The 27,751-nt window shown below is 42.0% G+C and overlaps 1 protein-coding gene across 1 annotated transcript in view; it reads right to left on the bottom strand.

Annotated features, from left to right (window-relative positions):
* The window catches only part of PCCA (propionyl-CoA carboxylase subunit alpha), a 289,215-nt gene extending 264,598 nt beyond the window's left edge, over positions 1-24,617 (bottom strand). The window contains exons 1-4 of the mRNA XM_069878949.1: positions 24,545-24,617; positions 16,249-16,326; positions 12,410-12,457; positions 12,246-12,314 (exon numbers count right to left, since the gene is read on the bottom strand). Of these exons, the coding sequence (XP_069735050.1) occupies positions 12,246-12,314; positions 12,410-12,457; positions 16,249-16,326; positions 24,545-24,580 (231 nt within the window). The 5' untranslated portion in view covers positions 24,581-24,617. The remainder of the gene's footprint in view (positions 1-12,245; positions 12,315-12,409; positions 12,458-16,248; positions 16,327-24,544) is intronic.
* Between the last annotated feature and the right edge of the window lie 3,134 nt (positions 24,618-27,751).

Raw genomic sequence — 27,751 nt, 5'->3', positions numbered from 1 at the left:
GAAACAGCACCAGGCATGTGCAACAGCCCAGGACACAGGAAACTGCAACCTCACTACCTCCATGTACTTTCAACATTAATCTTAAATTCTGCCAGAATTCATGAATTAACACATTCATTTAATCAAAGTTGCTTTTCTTTCACACTTAAATGTATGGCATAATAAGGAAACAATGAGGCCACAGAACAGCTTTTACAGTGAATATCATAAATCAGTCCTCAATATTTAAATCTTACTACTTCCAAAGCGACCTTCAGGAATGCAGTGTAGATGCTATTCAAGAATAGACAAATCACAGAATCCTAGAATTGCATTACACAAACAAGTTTTAAGCTCCTCTGACTTATTGCTAAGTGCACAGAAACCCAGTTTGATGCAGGGCCCTCACCAAGGTCTGGTTACAGAGTTTATCCACCAAACTGGCATTTTCATGATGCACACGTGCCCACCCCCAACAAGCACACATGCTAAGAAACAGGATCAGTTACCCAGATGTTTATATATCCATTAGTGATAAGCAAGATCAAAATGAAAGCATTCCCTAAGGAGTTGATGCTGTATCCTTTAGAGGACTAGAAAGGAAAGCTTCAAGTCACCCTTTGATACCCCTCTACTGTCTTAAAACAGTGGAAGAAATTACTTCCTAACAGAAATATGGTAGTAAATGTACCTAAAATGTTCCTGTTTTGAACAGTGTTATTTAAGTCAACACCAAGATATACAGATTTTCATTAACTAGTCATTAGACATTTATGTGACCAGAGCTTCATACAAGCCTTTCAATAACATCCTTCAGGATGTCCATTATCCAGCATCATGACAAAGCATTAGAAAAGAGCACTACAAATACCAAGCACTCAGTTCGACACATCTGGAAAAGCAATACACTATTTAGGACCACATGAAAAACAAAGCCACTCAGCAGAAATGTTAAAACTACCTTTCCCATCCCTCCCAGTTCTCTAGCAAGAACTGCCAAAGTAAACAAAGAAATATCACCATAATATCTGTATAAAGGCAGGCACTTTCAAGGATCAGTCGACCTATAACATACTTAGATATAAGAATATGTCAGAACAAGTGCCAACCAACATGAGCTGGAAGACCATCTGGTCACATTCTATGCAACACCGCAAACCAACTACAATCACTGGCCGTGCACCAGCATCCCACACTGCTAACCAGGATCTTATCTCTACACAATTCACAGTTGCCTCAACTTCTGTCCACGTTCTTCTCCCACAGGAATCCATGCTCCAACAGCTGCATTATTGCAGGACTGAAGCGTGATGCTTTTTCATTGCACTGAGGGTTGCGTGCACTTAGAGAGCCGCAATACCAGATTATAATCAAAGCTTACAAAGAAAATGCAAAGGGATATAAAACATTTGTACGAGTTCTTAACAGGCTTTCTAGAATAGCCACAAGTGTATGCTAAGATTTTTGTATTATTGCAAAACAGGGTCTTTGAAGATCAAAAAGATTACATATCAACTTTAGTCAGGCAGCTCAGACTGCTCATGTGGAAGACAGGATGTCAAGAGCTGTGGCCCCTTCTTTTCCCCCCACACCACCGCCTTCCAAAGTGCTAACATTCACTGCCCCCAACAGGCATCACCAGCACCACATCAGATCCAAGGCTGCTCCTACGCTTCATTCATAATGTTTCGGGAAACCACTCATGGAATTTAAAAAAAAAAAAAAAAAAGATGAGAACAAAATTATAGAAGGTCAATCTTCCTGGACAGTGATGTTCCATTACTGCAGAAAGAAGACAAGGGAAATGACATCCTTTCACAAGCAATCAGCATGTCACAAGTTTGTCAACAGCTAAGGCCACATGGAAAACACTTTTGCTTTAAGAACTGCTAGCACCCTGCCTTACAAGGTTTGTAACATTACAGGTCAACAGATGAGCCAATATTAAACGCTAGCTACAAAGGGACTGCAAGAATTCACATAATGCTAAACATCAAATTAACATCCAGGAATTAAACTCAGCATTGCCCAATTAGCATAGAAAGCCAGAAACAAAAAAAGGTACTATATCTGAACAAAATAACCACATATCTATCAATCCGAGTCACTACTAAGTGTAGCGATTACCTCGCATCAACTATTCAAACAGATTACCATGCTCTCCCTCTATTGAACAAGATACAGGGTGAGGGAGTGGTTGGTTTGATCTTTTGTGTCAATTATTTTTGGTTGGGTTAGGGGGTTTTGGGCGTTTTGATTAAAAAAAAAAGTCAAACCACTCTGTTACTTTTTGTTCAAATATTTCAGGGTGTAAATCTATTATAAAAAAATATTAAGGAAATGCCAGGGGTGTAAGCTGTTTCAGAGAAAACTTTTTTGGGAAGCAATTTCAAACATTTATAATTGACACTACCATTTGGAGGAACTGCTATATTTCCAATGAAGATCTGAAATCAGGCTTCAAGGCTGACTACACTGACCTAGAAGATTAAACTTTGGCCAGACACTAAGAGATAGGTACATTATAATATTTATAACTCATATCGTCCAAGACATGACAAAAAGTTTCACTACAGAATAAAAGTTTTAACAGATAATTTTACATTTTAAGGCCTGTTACCACAAAGATATATAAATACAGATCAACTCCTACATAGTCTGATTTTTCAGTCCTTGCTTATTCATTCATACTCAAAAGTGCTTCCTGTCAACCTAAGTTTCCTGAAACTAAGTTTCAGTCAATGTCTTCATAGTAATAAACACCATTTTAGGAAAATTCTGAAATAACACATGATCAGTCTGGCTAGTAGGACAACATCCATATGCATGCAAGCATTCTAATTCAGGGAAAAACATGGAAGTTTCCTACTGGGGGGGAAAAAATGCAGTTACTGTCTAGTTATCTACAGCAATTTGTCTCCGAGAAAAAGTGGAAAATAATTTGTGTAGCAATCACTCCAGAATTGAGCTATTTTTTCATAAAATTCAGCCTAGAGAAGAGAAGGCTCCACAGAGACCTTATAGCAGCCTTCCTGCACTTAATAGGGGCCTAGAGGAAAGCTAGGGACAGACTTTTTGGAGGGCTTGTTGTGACAGGACAAGGATTAATCATTTTAAACTTAAAGAGGGTAGATTTATACTGGATAAGAGGAAGAAATTTTAAACAGGGATGGTGGTGAAATACCAGAACAGGTTGCCCAGGGAGGCAGAAGAGGCCCCATCCCTGGAAACATTCAAGGTCAGATTGAATAGGGCTCTGAGCAATCCAGTGGTATGTGTCCCTGCTTCTGGTGGGGGGTAGGTGTAGATAACCTGTAAAGCTCACTTCCAACCCAAAGCATCCTATAATTCTACGTAGAAACACACATAGAAACAGTTGCCGCTGAGAACCTGGATGAAGAATGAAGTCAGGAAGAAGACAGGACACTCAGAGCCTCAAAGGAGAGGGGATCCAAGGATATGACCTTGTCTGCACAGGGGTGAGGCAGCACAAAACCACAGCATTGCTGCACCTCTCAAAGATAGTATACTTATTTTTCAGTCACACTGACAACGTTTAATTGCATAATTACTACACACAGCATTTTCACCACCATCTCTGGAAAGGTCTAGAGATTACCACAAGCCAAATAGTCTACAATAGGCATACACCCACTTGGTTTCCTGTGGCAATTCACTGTAATAAGCACAGCAAATCTAAGCCAGCATTAGGACAGTAGGAGCCACCGATCCGGAGCTGCCAACGATGGTATTTGAAGCAGCATCCTCTGCAGACAGTCATGGCTTCAAAGGAAGGAGTTGCCTGCTCTTCCCTTGCTGCCCACAAGAGGCACCTCTTCAAAACAAGTGAAGCCTAGTGACTTCAGCCCTGCTCAGCCTATAGCTTAGCCTTTAGAGTTAATTATTGAGGTGCTTGTACATCTCTCCAGACCTAGAAGCTCTGGGTACAGCGTCAAAGCCCTGCAGCCAGCAAGGCAACAGAAGTCACTTTAACTGATGGCTGACCTACTCCCAACTCAATCTTGCTTCCACACATGGCTCCAGCATCTGCCATACGTGCCACTGAAATATTTTAGCATACTAAATCAAGAGAAAAAAATGTTAACCAACTTGACAAATAAGGTGTCTGATGTGTTCAGAGCACTGAAACGGCTCAGCATGAGGTCAGAAAAGTGCTAGAGCAAGAAGGGCAGTACCATGCAAGCAATTAGAGCAGTTTCAGCATACATTTAAGTTCAAATCAGGACTGGTTTTTTTCAAGTTAATCTCAGCCATTTGCACTTACAACACATTTGTCTCCAACACAGCTCTCAAAACACATGAGCTGGATGTCTTCCCAGCAAAACTCCACCAAAAGACACAGTCCAGCAAGCACAACAAACCACCACTAGCAGGCACTGAGTCCACAGCAGCGGACTTGAACCAAAGATACTAAAAGGCAGGCAGCTAGGGCACCACGTCTTTAGCACAAATAATTTCAATCTACAGATCCACTACTGTTTCTCTACGCTATCTACTGATGCAGGCAGTTGTCAGAGCTCACAGAGCCACAGCCTTGCTCTCCACAGTGCTGAGCACTTGCATATACAAGCTGTAAGTTTCTGACTGGGCTTCTACATTTATCTGCCCCAGGGATAATTCAGGACAAATTCTGACAACTATCTGCCCCCATGTGAATTTTTGGCTAAAAAATTAGTTTTAATCCATGCATTGATCCTTCAAATAAGTTACCTTGGTAAGTAAATAACCTTTCCTGCAAAGGTCACAAGATCAGGATTCAACTCCCACTTCCAAATGCATACAAAAGGGCTGCAGCATGGTGCTTAAAGCATTCTAGACTCTTCTTCTCAATCTAAGAGTTTTAACCAGTGTTCAGCAAGTAACATTTTAGCCAAGCTACACAAAAGGAGCCTGGCCCATTCCAAAGGTCATATACGCAGTTCTCATAACCCTGTCCAACTAACACACAGCCAGCCTTTAGAGAACTGGCTGAAACTTTAGGACTCTAGAGCTTTGATGAGCCCCTCATCTTATAAAATTGCAGATCAAGCTTGCATTGCTCCTCATAGCAAATGAAAAATTGATTCTTTCCTCATAAACAGTATCCTCCACCAATCCACTCTGCTTTGAAACAATGACACAGTTTTAAAGAGAAAAAGCAGACTACATTTGGCAGGCAAGACAACTTCGAACAGAAGCACACTTGTTCTACAGAGGTGATTGATCCTTCACAGGATGACCACTGGTTATGTACCTTATGCTTTACACAAGTGTTCACTAACTTAGTCAATAAGACAAGGGGACAGGACAGTGACTTTGCCTCCATCTCTCATGAAGAAACAAGCAATATGCTGGCTTGTATTTGAAATAAAAGGTAACTGCATTGAAGGAAGAGCAGAAAACCAGCTGCAAACCTAACCCTAATGTTTCCTTGGCGTGATGTGGCACATCCCTATTCTGCACATCTTGGAAACAACATAATCTATGAAAAGCTAATTTCTCCAGATAGTATGTAGAAGAAGGATTCATTCTACATGCTCTAAACAGAGTGAGAATCGTGTATTTAAACAAAGCATGAAAGTAGTTTCCTTTTCATACTGGTACTTTAAATAGATCTCCCCTCAGTTTATCCAAGCACAAACTCCTTAAGTGCCACTGGGAGGCAATGAGCTTTCAAAAATCAATGAATTTCCAGTTTTGTAAGAGGTTATGAAAGAAAGTTCGTATATTTAAAAAGTAAACAATAAGACAACTAGTAAGTTGGAGTTTTCATAAATTAAGATTTCTGTATTTGTAAGTTAGGTGCACATAAAGAGACTCCTCAGTTTTGGATAAACTTCCAATTTTCACTATAATTAAAGGTGGGGTTTTTTAGACCAAGACTTAAACACCACATTGCCCCCCCAATATTTATTTTTACCAGCTAGATTTCTTAAAGGAACCTGACAACTTAAGCTACACAGAAGCCTTCAAAATTCAAAGTTTTTATTGTTCATTAAAAAACTTGAGTTGTTCACCCAAATTCTCTTGGCTCAATACAGACTTGGCATAGAAGCTTACAAGTTGTCAACTTTTCAGTTTTCCTAAACCACATTTTACTTCTGCTTCCCACTGAAATCCTGCTTCAGACACCAAGCTTCAAAAAAGGAAAACAGATCTTCCATTTGTAGATCATTTCGGTTTTTTCTGTTTTCACCGACTCAGAAGACTATGGTCCCTGGAGAACAGCTGAATTCCGTGCAATCACTTTTACATTAATAAAAGCACTTGGATCGTTCTTGGTTTTATATTTTCCAGCAGAACAAGATGATCTGCAAAAGTTAAAAACATTTGGAGGCAATTTAATACAATAACACCTGAAGTCTTGACTTACTCATAGGAAAAAAACCATGTTAAAGGATTATAACTAACTGTCCACTACTCCATAAAGTTTTAGTAGTTTACATTACTTTCCCATGGGATTTTTTCAGTCATTTATAGTTCATTGCTTCGTATGGCTATAGAATCCCTGCTGTGTTAAAAAATGCCAAATAAAATTATATCTCACTCACTGCTTTATGCTATACCTTCTTTTGTTCAGATCTAATTAGTGAAAGCTTGTTCTTCATTTATCATACTTTTAGCTGATTACATTAGGCATTACAATAGTTCTCTAGCTTTCCTTGACAATGTTTGCACCATCAGTGTTACATTTATGGTTGAGGAGGCTCTTTCATCTTAACCCTCTATTCCAATCAGTTCAGGGGGAAAAGTACATATGATTACTCTTGTTCAGCCAAAAAAACTTTCGCTTGTTTTCTCATCCCAAAAATAATTCCACCAGATGTTTTAATTAAAAAAAATACTAAATTCTATTGGTCTTTCCCTACTTTACCTATCCAAGTGTAAAGAATCACTGTTTTGCAAGCTGAACCGTGACATTAAAAATGGCATTTTGAACAGTACACACTAACTTTCCTCCACTTTCCCAAAATAACAGATGCAATAATTATTAGCCAGAATTTGAGGCCATAAAAGCATCCATTATGACCTACTTTCCTCAATATACTCAGTACCACATAAGCCAGTGTATGCTTTTATGAGGGTCTCAGTAACCATTTTGTCAGGCAGCTTTTCCTCAACCACCACAATGACTTTATTTCAAGACAGCTGTTAAAGCAGCACCTTCTACAGCACAAAACTTAGGATGTAATCTTTTCCCTGGTTCACACCGCCTCCCACCTCCACAAAGGTAAATATAATCCAATCTCATTTAATAACACATCCAACATCCTGTAACTTTGCATTAATACACAAGCACCCAAAAGCCACCGACCACCTTTTAAGTTTTGCTAACATTCCCTTTCCTTCCACCTTAATCATAAACTATAGAAGTCCTTCAAATCTTCAGCTAATTTTTTTAATTTAAGAGCACAAAACAGTATTCTGTTCCTTGTATTTTCCTTCATGTAAGCTTTATTTGGCTCTCAGCAGGCTGTTCAATTTTTGCCACATTCCCACTTCACTAGTCCTTTCCACTGCTTCGTACTCCTAAGAGTCAGGTTTTGATTTTGAAATGACAATTCCTTTGTACTGTTACAGTCTAGTTATTAGTTTTTATATATAAATTAAAGGTAGGCCAAAATTAATATTTTATAACAGCATACTCAAGACATTTGCCATGGTGCTCCAAAGAAACCAAGTCTGGAAAACAAGTAAGCCATTTCACTGAAAGCTATTCCCATCACTTCTATTCAGCACCAAACTCCACAAGAATCTGAAGGAATTTTAAAATTTAAAAATTAAGAGTTGAATATTCACAGAATCAAATAAAGATATGATTTGGAAAGGACCTTCAAAAGTCATCTAGTACAACCCCTGTGCAACAAGGCAGGAACATCCTCAACTCAACCACGTTGCTCAGAGCCCTGTCTAACCTGACCTTGAATGTTTGCAGGGATGGAGCATCTACAATACCTCTGAGCAACCCATTCCAGTGTTTCACCACCCTCATAATACAAAGTTTCATTATATGTAGTCTAAATTTACCCTCTTTTAGTTTAAAGCCATTACTCCTTGTCCTATGGCTACAGGACCTGCTAAAAAGTTTGTCCCCATATTTGTCTGCAGCCACCCTCTAAGTACTAAAAGGCTACTGTAAGGTCTACCTGGAGCCTTCCCCAGGCTGAAGAACTCAAGCTCTCAGCCTTTCATCATACAAGAAGTGTTCCAGCCCCCAGATTGGTTTTATGACCCTCTTCTGGACCTGCACCAACACATTCATTTCTTTCCTGTGATACAGACTCCAAAGCTGGAGGCAGTACTCCAGGTAAAGAATCACCTGATTAGAAGGGAAGAACCCACTTGCCACTAACCTGCTGGCTACACATCTTTTGATGCAGCCCAGGATATGGCTGGTCACCTTGGCAGGACTGCTCTCAAACTCTTCATCCTCCAGTCTCTACTGATACCGGGGGCTGCCCCAACCCAGGTGCAGGACCTTGCACTTGGCCTTGTTCAGCCTCACAAGGTTCACGCAGGACCACTTCTCAAGCTTGTCCATGTCCCTCTGGACCACAACACATCCCTCAAGCATGTCAAACAATACTCAGCTTGGTGTCATCTGCAGACTTGCTGAGGATGCACTCAATCCCACTGTCTATGGCATTGATGAAGGTACTAAACAGTACTGGTCCCAATACAAAACCCTTAGGGACACTACCTGTCACCAAGCTCCATCTGGACATGGAGCCATTGACCTCTACTCTCTGAATGCAACCATCCAACCAATTCCTTATCCACCAAACAGTCCACCCATCAAATCCATCTTTCCAATTCAGAGAGAAGCATGATGTGGGGGACCACAAAGGCCTTACAAAAGTTGAGATTGATCACATCCATAGCTCCCTCCCTTGTCCACAGATGTAGGCACTCCAATCAAAAAAAATCCAAAACAAGTTTCTAGTATATTATTCACTAGTGAGTCTGAATAGTTTGTTTATTCAGAGACCAATAATTTTAAGACTATAATTTTAAGACCTTTCCCATCTAAGCACAAATGAAAAATGTCTACTTGCGTCATTTATGCATATGACACTGGATGGGGAATAAAGTTGAAGCTATCAGTGAGGAGCCTGAATCGCTAGACACTTTGTGGTTGGGTTCCCCCCATACACACTAAAGTTTTTAGTGAGCACACTCAAGGAACCCTGCTTCAGTTCAATTTCAGTTCTGTTTTCAGCCAGCCAGAGAGATGTAATGAACTATCTGGCTTGCCCACCTTTTAAAACCAATTGTAAAATTGAGTTAGTATCAAAAGTATCAGGTTACCTATATTTCAGCAAGTAACTACATAGGTAACATAATAAGGGGCTATTCCTACATCTCAAAGGCTACTCTAAGTTCTAAACAGAAAATGTACCTATTCCAATTAATGTTATCTCTAAGCACTTTAATAAAAATATTTTTGTAAACCATCCCTATCTACTCCACTCACTTAAAATGGGGTCAAGAAACAAAGGGGTAAAGAAACAGCTTTGAGATGGGCAACTAGTTCAACCTCATGCCTTTACATTTATTTCTGCCTTTGGTTCAGTGACTTATCAGTGTAGCTGCTTATGACATTCATTGCCTTTGTGATACGAGTCTTAAAGGAGCAATGAAAGTTTTGCCTAATTCTGTCAAGCACAAAATCTAAAGGACATACACAATTCTTTTGGAGCATCCCACCACCTTTCAAACAAGTTTCTCCTAGCTACACAAGGACAGAGGTTCCTTTGGCAGGTTGCATTAGGCTCAAGTTTGATTTCAGAGGGAGATTTTGCTGCTGCTGGTATAACCAAGAAAGTAGCTGTTGATGGAACCTGAACACAAACTAACATACGGCAAATACAGTTTGTTACTTTATGGTAAGTAACAATCAAAGAATTTGGCCTCTAAACTCATCTATCAAGATCGTCCAAACAGCACATTACACACTGCAACAGCCAGGTCATCCCCTCAAACAATGTATAACTGGAGGCAAACATCTTTAAGACAGATTGTTAGTTAAACTCTTTCCCAGTGCAAGCATCAAATGTAGTGATTAAAGGATGTGTGGCAGACACAAGCAACATGTATAATTAGACCAAAAACTAGCTTAGACTTAATACTGCTACCCTGTTTTAAGCACACAGAACAGTGTTTCAAGTAGCCTCTCTCTCATTTTCTTTTAAATACCTGGAGCTTCTTCAACGCACAGTTAATGCTTAACCTTGTACAGATAGGTTTGATCAGTCTAAGTAAGGATCCAAAGAGCTAAGCAGACACTATTTCACCCTTACAGCACTTGTTAGAGCCTTATCTCTAGTCCATGAACTCAAAATGTCACTATCTTGTTTAACACACTTAATGTTATCTTTATTAACTGTTATAGTACACATTTGAGATACTAGCTTGCATTTCCTTTCTCTTATGAACTATTACAAATTAAAGACACTACTTGTATCTTAAAGCTATGACAGCACTGTAGATGTAAGTAGCTATTATATTTTCAGTTTCCTATTTGTAACACACTATTTTTATTTCCTTCCCTAAGGTTATGAGCTGCACTTTTTCTTGTCATTCTTATTCCCTCACTGTGTTCCTCAATCTTGCTTTTTACTTACTACTTTCAGATTTTTTATAGTCTTCAGCTCACAGCAGAGTCCACAAAGCTATCCAGATACACTGGAGAAAAGGCCAATTCATTTTCTTAAGTCTTAGACTGGTAAAAACATGGAGATTTTTGAAACAGCTTTTTTGTCTATTTTCAGAATGAATCAATGCCAGTGAACAAGGCTGTGCAGTGCTGCTAAACAGCAAATCCATTTATCTTAACAGCAGATACCATATACATAAGATAGAATATAAGTACCCATCAGCATGCTTCAGCACTACTAGAGAGATCATAGATCAGATTAGCCTGGTTTCATAACCATTTAACCCTCGGCTTCCAAAAGAATTAGTATTTATCATGTCTGATACACATCCATTAGGAATTCATTTCACAGTCCATTGACCATTCAAAAGCTACTATACTCTTCCAGTTATGGATTCCAGTCAAAACCCAGATCAAATACACTCTTCATTCACCTCAAAGAATTACTTAAAAGAGAAATCCAGCAGTAGGGTATTTGTCCCATCTCAAAGTTCAGTTCCAGTCTCTCGCTGCACCTATAACCTTTTAACGTGAACTAAGCTGGTCATGTTGGAATAGAACTACAGAAGGACTTGGACAAAAGTGCTGTCAAAATCCAGAACTGCCAGCAGTTCTCACCTTTCACTTAACTCTAAAAACACCCCAGTTCTAAATACTTTCAGATTTCACCAACCACACTTCAGTTTTAAAATGTTGAGCAACTCCCCACAAGTCCTGTCCTGAATAAAACACACAATTTCCCCAATAGCTTGTCTGACAGACTGTCTATTAAATCGTAAGTGTTTGAACTCCCTTTGAGATTTCAATAAACTCTTCTGGAACATGGAGGGCACCCTCATCCCTTTCTTCTGTAGCAATTCTTGCAGGCAAGGAATATGATTTTCTCTCTAGACAACAAGGATACACAAGTATGACTACACTTGCTGTTACATCAAAGGAAATTCTCTTCCTATACTTGCTAGAAGGGATTTAATATTTCTAAAATAAAGCAGAGAAGATACTAGAAAACCTGAAAAGACAAGCACCTTCCTTGCTAGACAAGCACCTTCCTTGTTTAGAGAGCTATTTTACCACCTTCCTGTCATGCTGCCAAATATTCAAGGCACCTCAGTATCCTGAAATGGGACACCTCCAGTAGGCCCATTCAGCATATCTGGTAGAAGAGGCCATTCCTCTGGGACGCAGGAAGCAATGAGTTGGATTTACCCAGCACAAGAACAATTTATACCAAGTTCTATACCACCTCTTAAGATGCACTTTCCATTGCCTTTTGGGTGTACATTAGAAAAAATTCAGGTTTTGCTGCCAGTCTTACACTTAGTGCATGTACCTATAGGGTGTTAGTGCCTAGCTTAATCCAAGGAAAAAGCAAGGCAACATTTACACATGCAAAACACAGAAGAGTTCACAGAAAAAAAACACACTAAATACTTGTCTAATCCAACTCCCCTTGGAATCTCTTCCCCTTTTAAGCATAGAGGAAAAGGACATATACAAAGACACTTCAGAACTGCCAACATGGCCAAAGTAATCAACAAGCCTGCATAACAGTTGCAAATCTTGAGTTACTGAGCATCTCATCTACCATTTGAGTTCAAATAGTACTTACAGCGTTGGCATCGACATCACTGTGTATGGCAACTGTTTTAATCCCCATCTTCTTACACGTTTTGATGACCTACCACATAAGCAGTGACAATTATCAATATTTAAAATATCAATAGTTTAAGAATTAACTACAAACAATAAAAACTTAGAAGACTAAATACTTACTCGGCATGCTATTTCTCCTCTGTTGGCAACAAGGAGTTTTTCAAAAGTCTGAAAGGAAAGAACAATAAGAATCTTGAGAGATGAACAAAACACAAGGTTTTCTCCCTCCAGAAACATCTTTTCTCCTCTTTTTCAACTAAAACTCTGGCTTATTCCATGAGCTAATGCCAAGATTGCCTATTTTTAAAAGGGTCCTGCTGATTTAACAATTAAGATAGAGCATAAAAGGTATGCTCTGCTAGATCTACCTATCATATACACACGTTCAGAAGAAAAACAAGTGCTGACTCTTCACACCAGCGCTCCCTGGATCTCTTTAGCATGCACTGTGCAGAAACTAGAACTCTACAGAGGCTCTAGGAGACAGTCAAGTTCAGGCAAGAGACATAAGCACTGCTAAATGCATACTGGCCTTCTTTGCCTTAGCATTGCCTAAATTGCATGCTTCTAATGCACAGAAGACATTCAAAAGCATACTTATCATACTTCCCAGGTCTCTGCTTTCTTTATAGCTACACAAAGGCAAGGATCCTACATTATGGAAGTGTTCTGAAGATCAAAGCTTACACCAACATTCTGCTAGACAGATCAAATCCTATGCCTACGTTAGCATCCTTCTGCTGAAATTATCATGCTTCTATGAAAGCTCCCAAACCTACTTTGGGAAAGTAACTGTATAAAACCCAAAGCTAGCTGATTTTACTGCTACTCAGAAAATGCTAGTGGGTGCCTGTCATCAGTGCCTCTAACCAGCACAGATGACCTGGAATACAACACCCAACTGTTATGGAAGACCTTTAAAAGACATCCCAGTTATAGGGAGAGGTTCCTCTCTGCCTAGGGCATGGAGGGCAAAATACCAACATTTCTACCCTGCACAGGCATGCTCGCTGAGTTTTACCAGCCTTGTCACCAAGTGTCACCTGAAGAGCCTGGTAAAACCCTGCACTGCTATCAGGACTGTTATACACTCAATACTAAGTAGCAACCAAAGTGCAATAGAACAGCAAATCATATTTAATACAACCCCTGAAATTCACTGTCACTTTTACATCGGAGTGCACTTAAGGCTGCAAATCCACCTTCACTATTCCTACCAGGCCTGTAAGAAGGGAATAGCAAGCTGTCAGAAGTCAGTACGCCTTACACCTTCAACAAAAACTTCCCATTAAGGAAGAGCAGTGGAGGACTGGAGTTGAGGTTGTTCAGCCTGGAGAAAAGAAGGCTTCTTTAAAGAGACCTTATAAAGACCTTCCAGTACCTGAAGGGGGCCTACAAGAAAGCTGGAGACTGACAGTCTACAACGGCATGTAGTGATAGGACTAGGGAGAAGTGCTATAAATTGAATAAGGGCAAATTTAGACTCTACATAAGGAGGGTGATGAGGCACTGGCACAGGTTGCCCAGGGAAGCTGTGGATGCCCCATCCCCAGAGGTGTTCAAGGCCAGGCTGGAGGGGACGTTGAGCAGTCTGACCTAGTGGGAGGCATCCCTGCACACGGCAGGGGGGTTGGAATTGGATGATCTTTAAGGTCCCTTCCAACCCAAATCATTCTATGATTCTACACAGCATAAAATAGTGCACCTGCTTAGTTGTAAATGCAGGCTGCCACTGAAAGGGACAATCCTGCTTTACACACTTACCCCCTCTGATTTCCACACATCAGACCTAGCAGGGATGCAGCTTCGGGACATATCAGTTCACCACACTAATCAAACAGTCCAGTCCTACTCTGCCTCCCAAACTTCAAATCCAAAGACAGGATAAGGAACCAGCAGGACTCTCCCCTTCAGGAAGAGCCTGCAGTTATACCACATTAGGTTTATCAAACTGTGCCCAAAACATTTGATAGCTCTCTCTCCCTCCCCTACATCAAAAAGCTACTTTTCATAAGGATTGAGGGGAGAGGAAGCATTGCCACTGCAACAATGGAACTGTTCATCATCTCCATGGACATTGGTTAATTTGGGGAGAGGAAGACAGGGGTAAGAGGAGAGGAAGAAACACTGCAACACCCCAGCAGAAATTGCTACTGACAGACTAGGTCACATTGTTTGCACCCCTACTCCAGATATACTCAAGTTGCCCTTGATCAAATTTACTTTCTCAAAGTCAGGACCAAGCTGGCATCACAAGACCCGACTGAAAATACTGCCATGTGATAACACACAGAAATTAAGTGATAACCCCCCCCAGGTAAGAACTGCAGCAAGCTTATGTGGCAAATTCAGCTAGACCTGCTGAGGAACACATACAACTACCAAGTACGCAGGCACACCCACACCCCACTCAAAAGACGGATCTTTAACATTCTTAAGCAAGCTCAATTACCATAAGTACAAATACTGTATGAACACCAAAGGAGGTAGCAATTTGTTTGGAGAGGTTTAAGCTGGGGATCTGGTGTAAAATGCAGTGGAAAATAATGGAGGGTTTCCATCATGCTCACACAAACTGGTACTGCATCCAAATTTCAGTGTTCTAGGCATCTATAGCTGTTTAAGTGTACAGACTAGAGAAGAAATTATAAAAAGCTCCCAGATTTTTGGCACTGAAAAGTTCAGCAACTCTAGTACTTTGTCAACTTAGTTCCTGGTATATAATAGTTACTTTATTAGCCAAGTACAGCCCCAGTCCAAGACAAGACCTAACAGCAAAACGTTAAGAATAACTGGCATTCATTTTGATTTTCTAATTCCACAGAAAAACAACCAACAGCAAGACATTGGACTCTTGCTCCTGCTGTTAAAGGAGAGTCTCAAGTCCAGCACAAAAAAAAAAAATAAAAATCACATGCTGCTTTGAAGTAACATGCAGCATTTTTTTAAATGTATTTTCCACTAATTAACTTAAAAAGGTCCAATATCAAGGTCTGGTCATTATAAAGACAGTGGAAGTGGAAAACACAGAAAACAATTTAAACTATCTGCAGTAGCTACAGGTTAGAACAACATAGTTCCCAGTTAAGAGACCAAATACCCAATTATGTTGTCTAAACAATTATGCCTTTAGACAAGGAAGAGAACCTTGGTTAAGCAAGGGCCTTAAGAATACATATTGCCTCAGAAGACTTTAAGCCACAGTTTTAGGTACATAATGTTTTTCCCTGTTCTCTAATACTGTTTCACTCCTGGTTAATTGCTTCTACACTGGCACTCAAGGGCAAAACTATCAGCACTGAACTGTCAACATTTTTGCCCTCCAGTACTAGCGTACCTTCAGCCACATTATTTTTCCAAGTGTTACTTCAGAAGCCATGCCAAAACAACCTCCCACAAGAAAAGTTTTTCTTGGCTTGTAGCTGTAAACTGAGATTGCTACTGCACAAATCCCAAGATGAGGACTCCCAAGATGAGGATTTACTACTCTCTGCAGGCCTTAAAGGCCCATCTTTATCCAGACTCTAAAGTTCTCACTCCCGTGTCAGATCATCTAAATCATGCTGTCGTTATTGCATACTTCTGTTTCTACAAAGTTTTTGGCTAGTTTAGCTCCCAAATGTTTTAACAAGCCAGTACCTCCCACAACATGCAAAATTATTAATAGTTTCATAATTACAACCTGCTCAGGCCAGTACATAACTTTCCCAAGCTCACAATCACTTTTTCAACCCCTTAAGGTACGCACTTGAATCAGTATCCAAGGTTGACAAGGATACTGCAAAAGCAACTTCTTCTTTAGTTTAAAGAAAAGGGAAGAAAAACATGCTACTATATCAGTGTAGGGGTTGTACTAGAAGAACTGCCATTATTAGCAGCAGCAGAGGGGAGAGGACAGTGTTAAAAATCTAATGTCAGTTGTATAGTAAAAGGTTAAAGAAAACATGCACCATACTCACCTTTTCATTTGGGTCATACAGAGATGAATACAGTTTATGTGAAGATATAAGGCACCATCTTGAACGCAAGATTTCACACTACAACAGAAAAGAAGGAGTTAAACACTTCTCTCCTGCTACAGTATTCCTGAAAGATAAAAACAGTTCATATACTGACATCTTGAAACTCTTCCATATCCTTCCATTCCCCCAACAAGAGGATGAAAGCTTAGAGGTCAGCCCTTCATCAAGCAAACACCCAACAAGCAGTAACCAAAGACACTTAAGAAGTTCTAGATACAAAGTTGTTACTTTAGCTATAAATGGTTTTTAATAAACTCTCCACTATACATTCTTTCTCTTCCTTGTTCCAAGAAATGCCTACCAAGAAGTTCTCAAGAGTACACATGCACGTGCCTGCACACACTAGGAATAGGGAGAGGTCTTCACTGGTAGAGAGTTGTTTGGAATAGAACAAGAAAAGGACTGGGCCAGTACAAAGAGCAACAGTAGAACAGACTTCAGATTCTAGTTCAGCTCCCAGTCTTTCCCCATCACAACCCCTAAGTTATCCGAGGACGAGGCCTTTTTCTTCTTATCTAAGACTTTCGCTCTGAACTAACTTCCACTCTGAACTAACTTGCACAAAGACTTGGCTCCAACAGTTTAACAATTTCCATGACACATCGGGAAAGAAAGCACACAGGCAATTTCAAAGAGAACACAACAGATGATACAGCAGATTTGCAAGTAAATCAAAAAGATTCAGACAGGTACTTTTCAAGCAAGTCATTTCACAATGTAATGGCACTTAGCCACAAAAAAACAATCCCATAAATGATCCCATGCTGAAGTTGCATCTACACAGATACAGACAGTTTCATAAGCTTGTTCACCCAGTTGGAATCACAGAGACTTTAAAAAACCTTAATATAGTCTAGTATGAAGCACAAAACAGCAATGACTGGCAATTGCCAGAAGTCAGCAGCTGCCAATTCTGCTTTAAAGACTTGCCTTCAGGAGTTGCATTAATCCAAGTAATAAAGTTTAGTAGAAATAAAGGCTCTCCTGTGAGAAAAAAAAGAAGATGGACTAAACTAGAAAGGAGATCAAACTCAGAATGTCCAGAGTTGGAAGGGACCCACAACAACCAGAGTCCTTGTATACATATACATCAAGGAAGTATATGTTCATATAAAGAAGTTAATTAGATGATTCAGCTGCCCCTTCCACAACAGGAGTGAACATAAAATAATGGAAAAAGTGGCGAAATTAAGTTTACTGTAACCTCAGAGTGAGTCTCAGGTAATGGTGGCTGGCAGTAACTGGAATGAGAACGTTCCTTACTCTATCCTCCAATTTGAAGTTATCTAGTCTGAAGATACATTTCACATTGCATCACAGGAAGCAGAAACCAGCCAAGGACAGAGAAGGGCACTGCATTTGTGATACAGCTGATGTTATAATGTTATAAAGAAAAAAAATATATTTTAATACAAAGTCCTGTAATAGAGAACTGAAGGAAGCCTTAGAGCATATTACCTCACACCAGCTCAGACTGAGCTTTGAGTAGAAAGCTGCTACAGCCTCACAAACCATTTAGATGCCATCACTAGTGACAGTCACAGCACACGCTGCCCAAGATAATCCAGACAAATAATGAAGTTTAATTATTCTTAACTATTCTGGAACTACATCAGTGGAAAGCAACTGTTCTATCCTGCTTTTTTGGTCCTTCCATTTTTTTTTCAATTCACTATCCAAAAATAAAATCCAGAATAATAAGCTGAAATGGAAATAATTTGATTTGCTAGAAATAAAACCACCAAAGGTTTTTTGTTTTTGTTTTTCTTTTCTGCAAGACTATATCCAAAGATGTGACAAAACAAGCTGTTTCAGGCATTAAAGTGGGAATATACAATTAAGGACTGAATTCTGCCAGCTGTAACCACACCTACCAGCTGGATATTATCACAAGCTTACAGTAGGACTGTTACACCTTCAGGGACTGTATTGTAAACTAGACCCTGTCCTAGGGTAGCTGCAGCAGAAGCTAAGTGTACTCCTGTGCTCCAGAATACACAGAGTTAAACAGATTGAACCCCTCTCCTCTCAGACACTACTGATTGAGGGCTTGTGGTACCACAGGTAGTCTGAACAAGGTCATACAGTACTAAAATCTCCACCGAGTTAGTTACTCATTGAAGAAAGTGCTTGTTGTTAAGGGTCACTGGAGCTCATCTAAACACTTGAAGTTAGCTGGGACAGGGCAGGGGGTTGAGGAGAGGCAAGGGAGTAAAAGCATCTCAACTTTCTTGTTAACACCTTTATACAAAGGTAGTTTTGAAAGAGTAAAGTTAAAGCGATTAAAAAAATGGAAAAACATTAAACCTCTGGTTTTACACTACAGAATTGGATAGATTCCACATAAAAATCTTGTAATAGCCTACCCTAATTATGAATCTATGTTTAAAAACTTAACTACCTCCTCCTCCCAACACACACTAGAATCATTTAGAGGACCAGTTTCAGCCCTGAATTGAATGCGTCAGGTAATTTCCTAAAACAAATCAAGCATATTGCTCAACTCACACGCACAATTCCAACTCTAATTCATAGTTTTGGAAAGAAGAGACTGTTGGGGTTTTTTATGTATCTGTACCAATATACACTAAGGTTTAGGAGCTTGCTTAGTCTAGAATCCACCTCAAGTAAAGGCTCTCGTAAGGTCTGCTCCCAGTCACCACGAGCAATTGAATAAGTACTTAAAAATAAACAGACATTATGTAAAAATGTACAGCCAGGGCCACAAAAGAACACTGCTAAACTGCCATCTCCAAATCAACAGCTACTCAGGTGTCACCTGCCTCCCAGGGCTCCCAAGCTCTTGCTATAGGTAGCTTCATAAAAAGCTACACCAAAACCTCTAAAGAACTCTCAAACCACCAACCCAGCCAAGCCAAACTAACCCTCAAGCTACATTCCTAATTGGCTGCCTCCCCAAAACCACACATGCTCAAGGTATTATTTCTCACAAATTCCTCAGAAGAGAGCTCAGAGCGCTCAATTTGACCTAGCAACTTTGTTGTATCTCCACAAACTAGAGGAGGGTAGTACAGTCATCAGGTATAATCTATTTTTGTCATGATTTGTTACTTCAATTCAATAAAGCTTTTGATCCTCAAAAGCCCAGCACACACTAGAGCTCAATTCTGGGCTTCAGAGTTTCACTTGGAGTTTCCCCACTTCTAATGAATCCTCAAAGTCACATAGTGTTAATACCGTATTTTGGAAAAGCATCCCCCTTTATCTACTAATTGCATAATAGCACAGCTAAGCTCAGATAACTGTTAAAACTACTCAGGTAACTTTTTATAACTCAAACTACATAGTAATTTGTAGAACAGTATGCTCATCTCACAGTCATTTTGAAGCCTAGCTGAGAACCTGCCTCCCAATGACCAGCACAGCCTGAGGAAACCTTTTCAGGCAGCTTATGGACACAGAACACAAGTTAACTGTTATTTAGAGATGGCTTATGTGTGTGTTTGTAAAGGTGTGTATGTCCATCATCAAGAAAGAGTATTTACATGCCATACTGGTCATCTTGGAAATAAACCATTGATACTAAGCTTTCTGGGCAGAAAAAGGTCTCAGTGTTGAAAGTGAGATGCAGACTTCCAGATTTCAGGCAGGAAAACCAATGTATCAACATTTGCTTAAAGAAGTCCAACATGGGAAGAAATGCATATTTTAGCATTGCTAGAAAATACAGTAAGCAATGCCTAACAGTAACATCTAGAGCAGCATGCTGACTTCCACTAGCCGTAAGTTTTACTTCTTCCATCTTCTGCTGGCAATCCTACTAAGATTTTTGCCAGTATATACTTTCAGAAATTCAAGTTTAACCCCTTTATGTTTGTACTGTATTTCCCATTTGCCACAAATACTCCTGAGCAATTATAAATACGAAGATTAGGAATTCTTTTCCATGTTTTTATTACACAGCAACAATTCCCAATTTTTTTTCTTCCCAACTCACCTGATATCCCAATCCCCTGTTTGTGAACACCTACTGAGAGAATACATATAAAGCATGTAAGAAGCAGACACCTTCAGGTATCTGCAAGAATTTTTAATCTACAGTACTGAAAATATAGCTTATTAATACAAGACTGTACAAGTCATGTAAACAGGAGAGCAAACAACACTTCTGTATTTTTTCCTCTGATGAAGCACTTGCCCTTCCCTTCTACTGAGTGTTGAACAGCCAAGCACTTGTAACTGTAAGCAGATCCTAACGAGGCCAACTGCAAACAAAGATATAGTACAAGGTTCTGTAAGGTACACTGCACTAGAAATAACTCCTTTCTTACACTCTTACTAGGTTTGAGAACCACTGGTAACACTAAGAGGGAGACAAAATAGATTTCATGTTTTACAACACAGCAAACAAAAAGGAAACATCCATCCACCCATGGCTTTCTTTAAAAGAAAAAATGATTCCTACACCAAAGTACTTTCTCCCTTGTGCCAGTCCCAAAGATCTGTACAGTCACATAGTTGAACCAGACCAGTGAATAAAGCCAGCTCAGAAGATACTCCCAAGGAGCAGGAAAAATGTGTTCTCAGCCAGATTTGAGCCCAGCATACCCACTTATTTATTCAAGCAGCAGTGCTGGCACAAGCTGGAGGGAGACAGAAGCCCAAAAGGAATAGCTGTGATCAAGACCTAGCAGCTGCAGAAAGCTGGAACATTTCTCACAGCAGAAGCTTAAATAGCTCCAGCAAGGCTATCGCCTGTGAAACACATCACAGCACTGCAACAATTCTGTGGGAACCACCACTGAAACTTTGGGTCAGACAAAAAGCACAATGAAATTAAAAAACACACAGTATTTCAGAACACTGACTTTACTCAACATAAACTTTGATGAATTTTTAACATTTTCTTCCAGAACTAAGATTTGCCCATAGCAGATGGCACAGCATGCTTTGCCCACAGAATCCAAACAACTGCTCCTGGGACCAAGGAGAAAACCAGAAGTCTCTGCCTGTGGCCTAATTTAAGAGTGTCAGTCAGCACTCAAATTCATAGTTTACATACTAGAAACAATCACTGAACTCTAGAAGTTTGTTAATCTCCCCAGGCTGGTGATGACTTCAACTCGAATCCCTAACAGCGGATGATACCAATCTTGCTCCCGTGTTAGCCTAATGCTGCTCTGCTCATGAACAACGGAGAAAACATTTCCCTGGAATAACTGCATGCTAAAAAAAAAAAAAGTCACAAAAGACAGCAAGGAGCTGCCACTGTACAAATAACTTAAAAATGGTAGGTGTACAGAAAGAAACTTGTCATAACTTTTTTCTAACCATTGAAGTAAATCTCTCTACACTGATCATATCAACAGTTCACCTTTGATTTCATGATGTATAGTATTTATCAATTTCTCTTACATTATTTTAAACAGTCCAGCAGCTATCTCAGAAGAGTTTCAAGACAGAGATATCAAAAGCCATCTCAGCCTCATCCTAACTACAGCCTTCTTTCAGCATCATCTCCCAGCTCCAGAAGGGCAAAGCACTGAAAGAAGAAATTTTCTTCATATCCTAAAGAGAACCAGCTCTGCATAAAAGGTAAACAGAAGTGATATGCATTAGATTAGAAACACAGCAATTAATTGAATCCCCAGCTCAGTATTTTTGCTCTGTCCTTTCTCAGGTCACTTATTGATTCTTGCATGAAAGGGGAAAGAGGTTAAGGGCAACCCACTATCTACTAGCTCTTGCAAAAGATACAAGAGCTCCAAGCACATTGAAGTCTGAAGACATCAATTATTATTTGCTCATATTAGCAAAATATAAAAGAATTTATGAAAGTAATTACCATGCAAATTCATTGGATTAAATCTTTTCTGCTACACTGATGTCTTAAAGGTGACGTCAATACACAGGTACTGAGGGCTTATCACTTCAGTTACCCAAGTCAACTGCTATTAGCTAGCTATAAAGACAATTTGGTTTATGAAAGTGCCACTTACACTGATAGCCAGACCACACCCTTGATAGGTTAGAAGGAAGGAGACAAAGCAAGCTTTCAACAGGAGACTCCATAAGGCTGACAGCAGTCTTCGGACTGTCTAGTGGGAAGAGAAGTCTTCCACATCTATTTACACAAACACATAAAAACAGCTACCAAAAATAGCCCTCAAAGAGCATGAACCCTCTAATTCCAGATGACTGTCTCAAATCATTCCCAAGCTTCTTTTCTTCAAGAAGCTTCTCTCACATACACCTCCACAGCAAAATTGGTTTGCTATGCATCTTTCCCAAGAATTAAATACTTGGGAAAGCACATCATTTTTTCCTCTCTAAGCCCTTCTCAGAATGCCCTGGCTGTATAAATCACCTCTGTGACACAACCCCTAAAGGCATGGGAAGACTTCTTCACAGTATCATTACACGGTTACATTTCTAGGGAGAAAGCTATCCCATATCCTCAGGGGTACAAAAGGGCAGAAGTTTCCTGCAAGTCATAGAATCATAGAATCACCAGGTTGGAAAAGACCCACCAGATCATCGAGTCCAACCATTCCTATCAAACACTAAACCATGCCCCTCAGCACCTCATCCACCCGTCTCTTAAATACTTCCAGGGATGACGACCCAATCACCTCCCTGGGCAGCCTGTTCCAGTGCCCAATGACCCTTTCTGTGAAAAGTTTTTTTCTGATGTCTTCTCCAGAGGAACTCACAGACAACCTGTATTTTCCTTCTCAGGAAAGATAATTACACGTTCTTCCTATTATAAGCAGATGCAGGTATTTTGCACCATTTTCCCCATACACAACCTATGCTGTAGTGCCATTCAATCATTACTCAACATTTCAACAACATGGCTGTTCTTATCCTAAATAATCTCCGCTTTCTTTCAATCACTGAGGTTGGAAAAGACCTCAAAGATCATCCAGTCCAACAGTCAGCCCAACACCACCATGCCTACTAAACCACGACCTCGAGTGCCATATCTACATGGCTTTTTTAACACCTCCAGGGAAGGTGACTCCAACACTTCCCTGGGCAGCCTGTTCCCATGCTTCACCACCCTTTTGGTAAGGAGTGTTCTCTTAATATCTAATCTAGACCTCCCCTGGGGCATTCTGAAGCCTTCTCCTCTCATCCCATCACTTGTTACTTGGGAGAAGAAACCAACACCCACCTCACTACAACCTCAATGCAACCTGTAGAAGTAATACAGAAGAAAACACAACAACTGTCTTGGAGAAGATACTCCATAGTTAAGGAATAAGGCTTCCTAGAAGTTTAAAACCTTAACCACAAACATTAATATAGTTCCGCAGTGAGTTTATTGCATTTCTATGAAAAGGAGAATAAAAACCAAAGCTTTCAGTGACAGCTGAAACATCTGGGGCAAATGGTTGATGGTGGGTAAGTGTCACAAAGCAGCAGCTGTTTTGTAATAACTACTTATTGCATAAATAGAAAGAGGGGAACATCCATGATTTAAGCTAGAGTTAAGTTTCATCTAAGTAATTATATTATTTTGGAAGTTGGACAGAATGTCCCTGTAACAGCATGTTTTCTCTCAAACAGCATTTCTGCAGATGCTTCATTCTTTGGAGATGATAACTCCTTGCGTTCAGTCTGATTTGCGCTGTCCCTTCTTCTGTAAATCACCTCGGTTTGCAGCCTTTCCCCATCCCAAACCCCAGGTCAGGCAGAGAGCTGGAGCCAGCTCCAAATTAGAAGGAGTTTTGACCGTTATGAAGTTCATAACAACACCCAAATCAGTCCTCAGAGAGCAACAGAATACGCATAGAATACTTGGGAACAGCTCTAACTAGGCACATAAGTGAGAAATATATTGTGCCCCCGGCTCTTGTCTGATTGCAGAGGATGGATGAAGATCGCTGCCCGGGCCCGATGAAGGACGCTCGCTCCCTAGAACTCCAAAATGAGTCTTAAAGAGTGGATTCTTCGTTAATTCTACAACTAAAACCGGCACAACCCCGCACGCTACGGTTTTGATAGGCCCCCGCTCCCTGAAGGGGGAGAGCGGGAAAGAGAACGGGGGGCAGCGCGCGACCCTCCGCGGCAGAGGAAAAGCAGGTGAAACGGGAAAGAAAAATCAAAAAAAAAAAAAAAAACCATAAAAAAAGACAAAACCGGTCAGCCCTGGGTGCACGCGGACGGGATGCGCGGAGGAGCGGAGCCCCGGACGCCGCCAAACCGAGCCGCAGGAGACCCCCGACCCGAGCCACAGCGGCCGCCCCCCTAGCCCACCGCCGCTCACCTCCAGCCGGACCCCGGCCCGCAGCGCCGCCGCCATGGCCGCCGCCCGCCGCCCTTTCACCCGCCGCGCCGGGGGCGGGGCCGCCGCCCGCCAACCGCCGCACCCGCCGCGGGTCACGTGACGGGGGGCGGGGCCGCGGGGGCCGTCGGCCGCGGGCACCGGGGGCTGAGGGGGCGTGGCCAAAGAGCCGTCGGGGGCGGGGCCAGCGGGCCCTAGGGGCAGGGTCACGTGTCAGAGGGGGCGGGGCTAGGCAGTCCTCGCCTGCGGACGCCAGAGCCTGAGGGAATTGAGGGCGTGGCCAAGAAGGCCTCCGGGGCGGGGCCAATGGGCCCTCGGGGCAGGGTCACGTGATGGAGGGGAGGGGCCAGACAGCCCTCGCCCGCAGGCACCAGAGCCTGAGGGAATTGGGGGTGTGGCCAATGAACCCTCGGGGGCGGGGCCAAGATCCCTCGGGTGGGTCAAGTGCCTAAGGGGACGTGGCCAGTGAGGTCTTGGCGGCAGTTCACGTGCTTAAAGGGGACGGGGCCAAGCCGGCAGACACCCGCCAGTCCACGTGTCTGAGGGGGCGTGGCCAAGGAGCCCTCGCCGAGGTCAAGCGCCCAGAGGGGCGGGGCCAAATAGTGATCGGGGGCGTGTCGTTGTCCCTGAGGGCGGGGCCAATGGGCCCTCGGGACCGGGTCGAATGCCGGAGGGGGCGGGGCCAAGCAGCCCTTGCCCGCAGACCCCAGAGCCCGTGGGCATTGGGGGCGGGGCCAATGGGCTCCCTGGTGTGTCACGTGCCCCAAGGGGGCGTGGCCAATAGTCCCTCTAGCTTGATCGCGCGCCTTAAGGGGCGTGGCCAGAGAGCCCTCGGCGGTGGGTCACGTGCCCAAAGGGGCTGGGCCAATCCACACGCCCGCGAGTCCTCGTGCCTGAGGGGGCGTGGCCAATGAGCCCTCGCGGGGGTCACGTGCCCAGAGGGGCGTGGCCAAACTGCCCTGGGGGCGTGTCCTTGTCCCTGGGGGCGGGGCCAAGTGTCTGTGGGGACGGGGCCAACGAGCCCTGGGGGCGGGGCCAAAGAGCCCTCGGTGCAGGTCACGTGCCCGAAGGAAGGAATAAATCATAGAATCATAGAATCACCAGGTTGGAAGAGACCCACCGGATCATCGAGTCCAACCATTCCTATCAAACACTAAACCATGCCCCTTAGCACCTCGTCCACCCATGCCTTAAACACCTCCAGGGAAGGTGACTCAACCACCTCCCTGGGCAGCCTGTGCCAGTGCCCAATGACCCTTTCTGTGAAGAATTTTTTCCTAATGTGAAGAATTTTTTCCTAATGTAGGAATATGTATCCACTGTTTCCTGGAATTTATAGGAATATGTAACCAATATTTCCTGGAATTAATATTAATTGATATGTTTAACTAGTATAAAAATCATGTAACCAGCCCCAATGGATGCACATTGGGTGAAATGATTCTCTGCGTGTCTGGCATTGCATTAAAATGAATACAAGCTTAATAATCAAATTGGCATTGATTATTGAGTTTGGCTTTTCTCGGCATCGTGCCTGCTGCACCATCTCAGCTGATGGAGGTGACACAGTGGTGACAGTCCTCCAGGAAAGCAGACCTGAACCAAGCTCCTGTGCTATGAAATACAAACCAGGCTGGCATGAGGAGTGGTAGGAGAGGAATGCCACTAATCCTCTGTTTCTGATCATCTGCAGGATTTATTTACTGCCCAGCACACCACACTCCAAGTGAGCCTCTTGAAAAATGACCTGTGCTGCTGTGCTCAGGCTCCTTGCTGCAAGTATCCACCATCTCAGCTGACAGAGGTCACACAGTGGTGGCAGTCCTCCAGGAAAGGCTCCAGCTGCACGCAGCAGGGTTTGTACTTGCGCGTGCCTCTGGAGGTGTGCCCAGCAGCTGCGGTTGTGTCTATGTCCAGATGAGTGCCGCAGGGTTTGCATTTGTGCATGCAGCGGGGCATGTGCCTCAGGGGTTGAACACTTCTGTAGGTCTCGTGCTGTTCGGTGTGCATGCACCTCTCCAGTGCGTCAAGCTGCATTTGTGTAAATTATATAGCTGATTTCATAACTTCTATAGTTGATTTTATGAAGGCATAAGCCTGCCAGCAGGCTTGATCCAAGTTCCTGTGCTATAAAATGCAAGCAAGGTTGGCATAAAGAATGGCAGGAGAGGGATGCCGCCAATCACAGGAATCGTAGGATGGTTTGGTTTGGAAGGGACCTTTAAAGGTCATCAAGTCCAACCCCCTGAAGGAGCAGGAACATCTTCAAACCTCTACTTACTGATTGCGCCCAACACACTCAAGTCAGCCTCTTCCAAAATGACCTGTGCAGCTGGGCTCAGGCTGCCTGCTGCAAGCATCCACCAACTCAGCTGATGGAGGTGAGAGTGGTGCCAATCCTTATGGAAACTCTCATCCCTGGAAACAGGATAGTTTTACTGTGAGGTAAGTGCATTTTGGACTTTTGTTGAAATACAAGAGGCATAAAGCTGCTTACAACACTGAAGTGTAGAAAATATATGATTCAAGGTGTTCAAATCAGTGTTCACAAGGCAAAGGAACAACATTTTTTTCATTAAATACTGTTATTAAAACTTTGGTGACATGGAAAGGTGTTGTGCATCTTAAAAATAAGAAAAGGAGAGTAAACCTGAGCTTCCTCTTTATCTTCACTACAGTAGCGAATCAAGACTACTGTTTCGGAAGCGGAAAGACAATTATCCTTAGTTAAGGAAAGGGACAATGTCATAGCCAGTTTGCAACACACCGGAGCCATGTTTTAAACTGAAAGAGGGTGGATTCAGGCTATATATCAGGAAGAAAATTTATGTCATGGGAGTGATGAAATACTGAAACAGATTGCCCTGAAAAGTGGTAGAAGCCCATCCCTGGAAACATTCAAGGTCAGGTTAGGCAGGGCTCTGTGATAACTAATTCAGCAGAGGAAGTCCCTGCTCACTGCAGGGAAGTTGGACTAGATGAGTTTTCAAAGTTCCTTCCAACACAAACCATTCCATGATTCTATGATTCTAATATCTCTCAGGCTCTAAGTACCTCCACATCCTGCAGCAAGAGCCAGGGTGTCCCAGAACAGCTGGCGTGTTCCTGTGCTGCAGGGAGGTACAGAGGAGGGAAGAAACTGCTGGCACCTGGGTTCATCTAAACGTGAGCTTGGGGTGTTACCATAGG

This window comes from Phaenicophaeus curvirostris, chromosome 1 (assembly GCF_032191515.1).
Source record: "Phaenicophaeus curvirostris isolate KB17595 chromosome 1, BPBGC_Pcur_1.0, whole genome shotgun sequence".
NCBI classification, from domain to species: Eukaryota; Metazoa; Chordata; class Aves; order Cuculiformes; family Cuculidae; genus Phaenicophaeus; species Phaenicophaeus curvirostris.
This window is presented reverse-complemented; position numbering and strand designations above follow the sequence as displayed.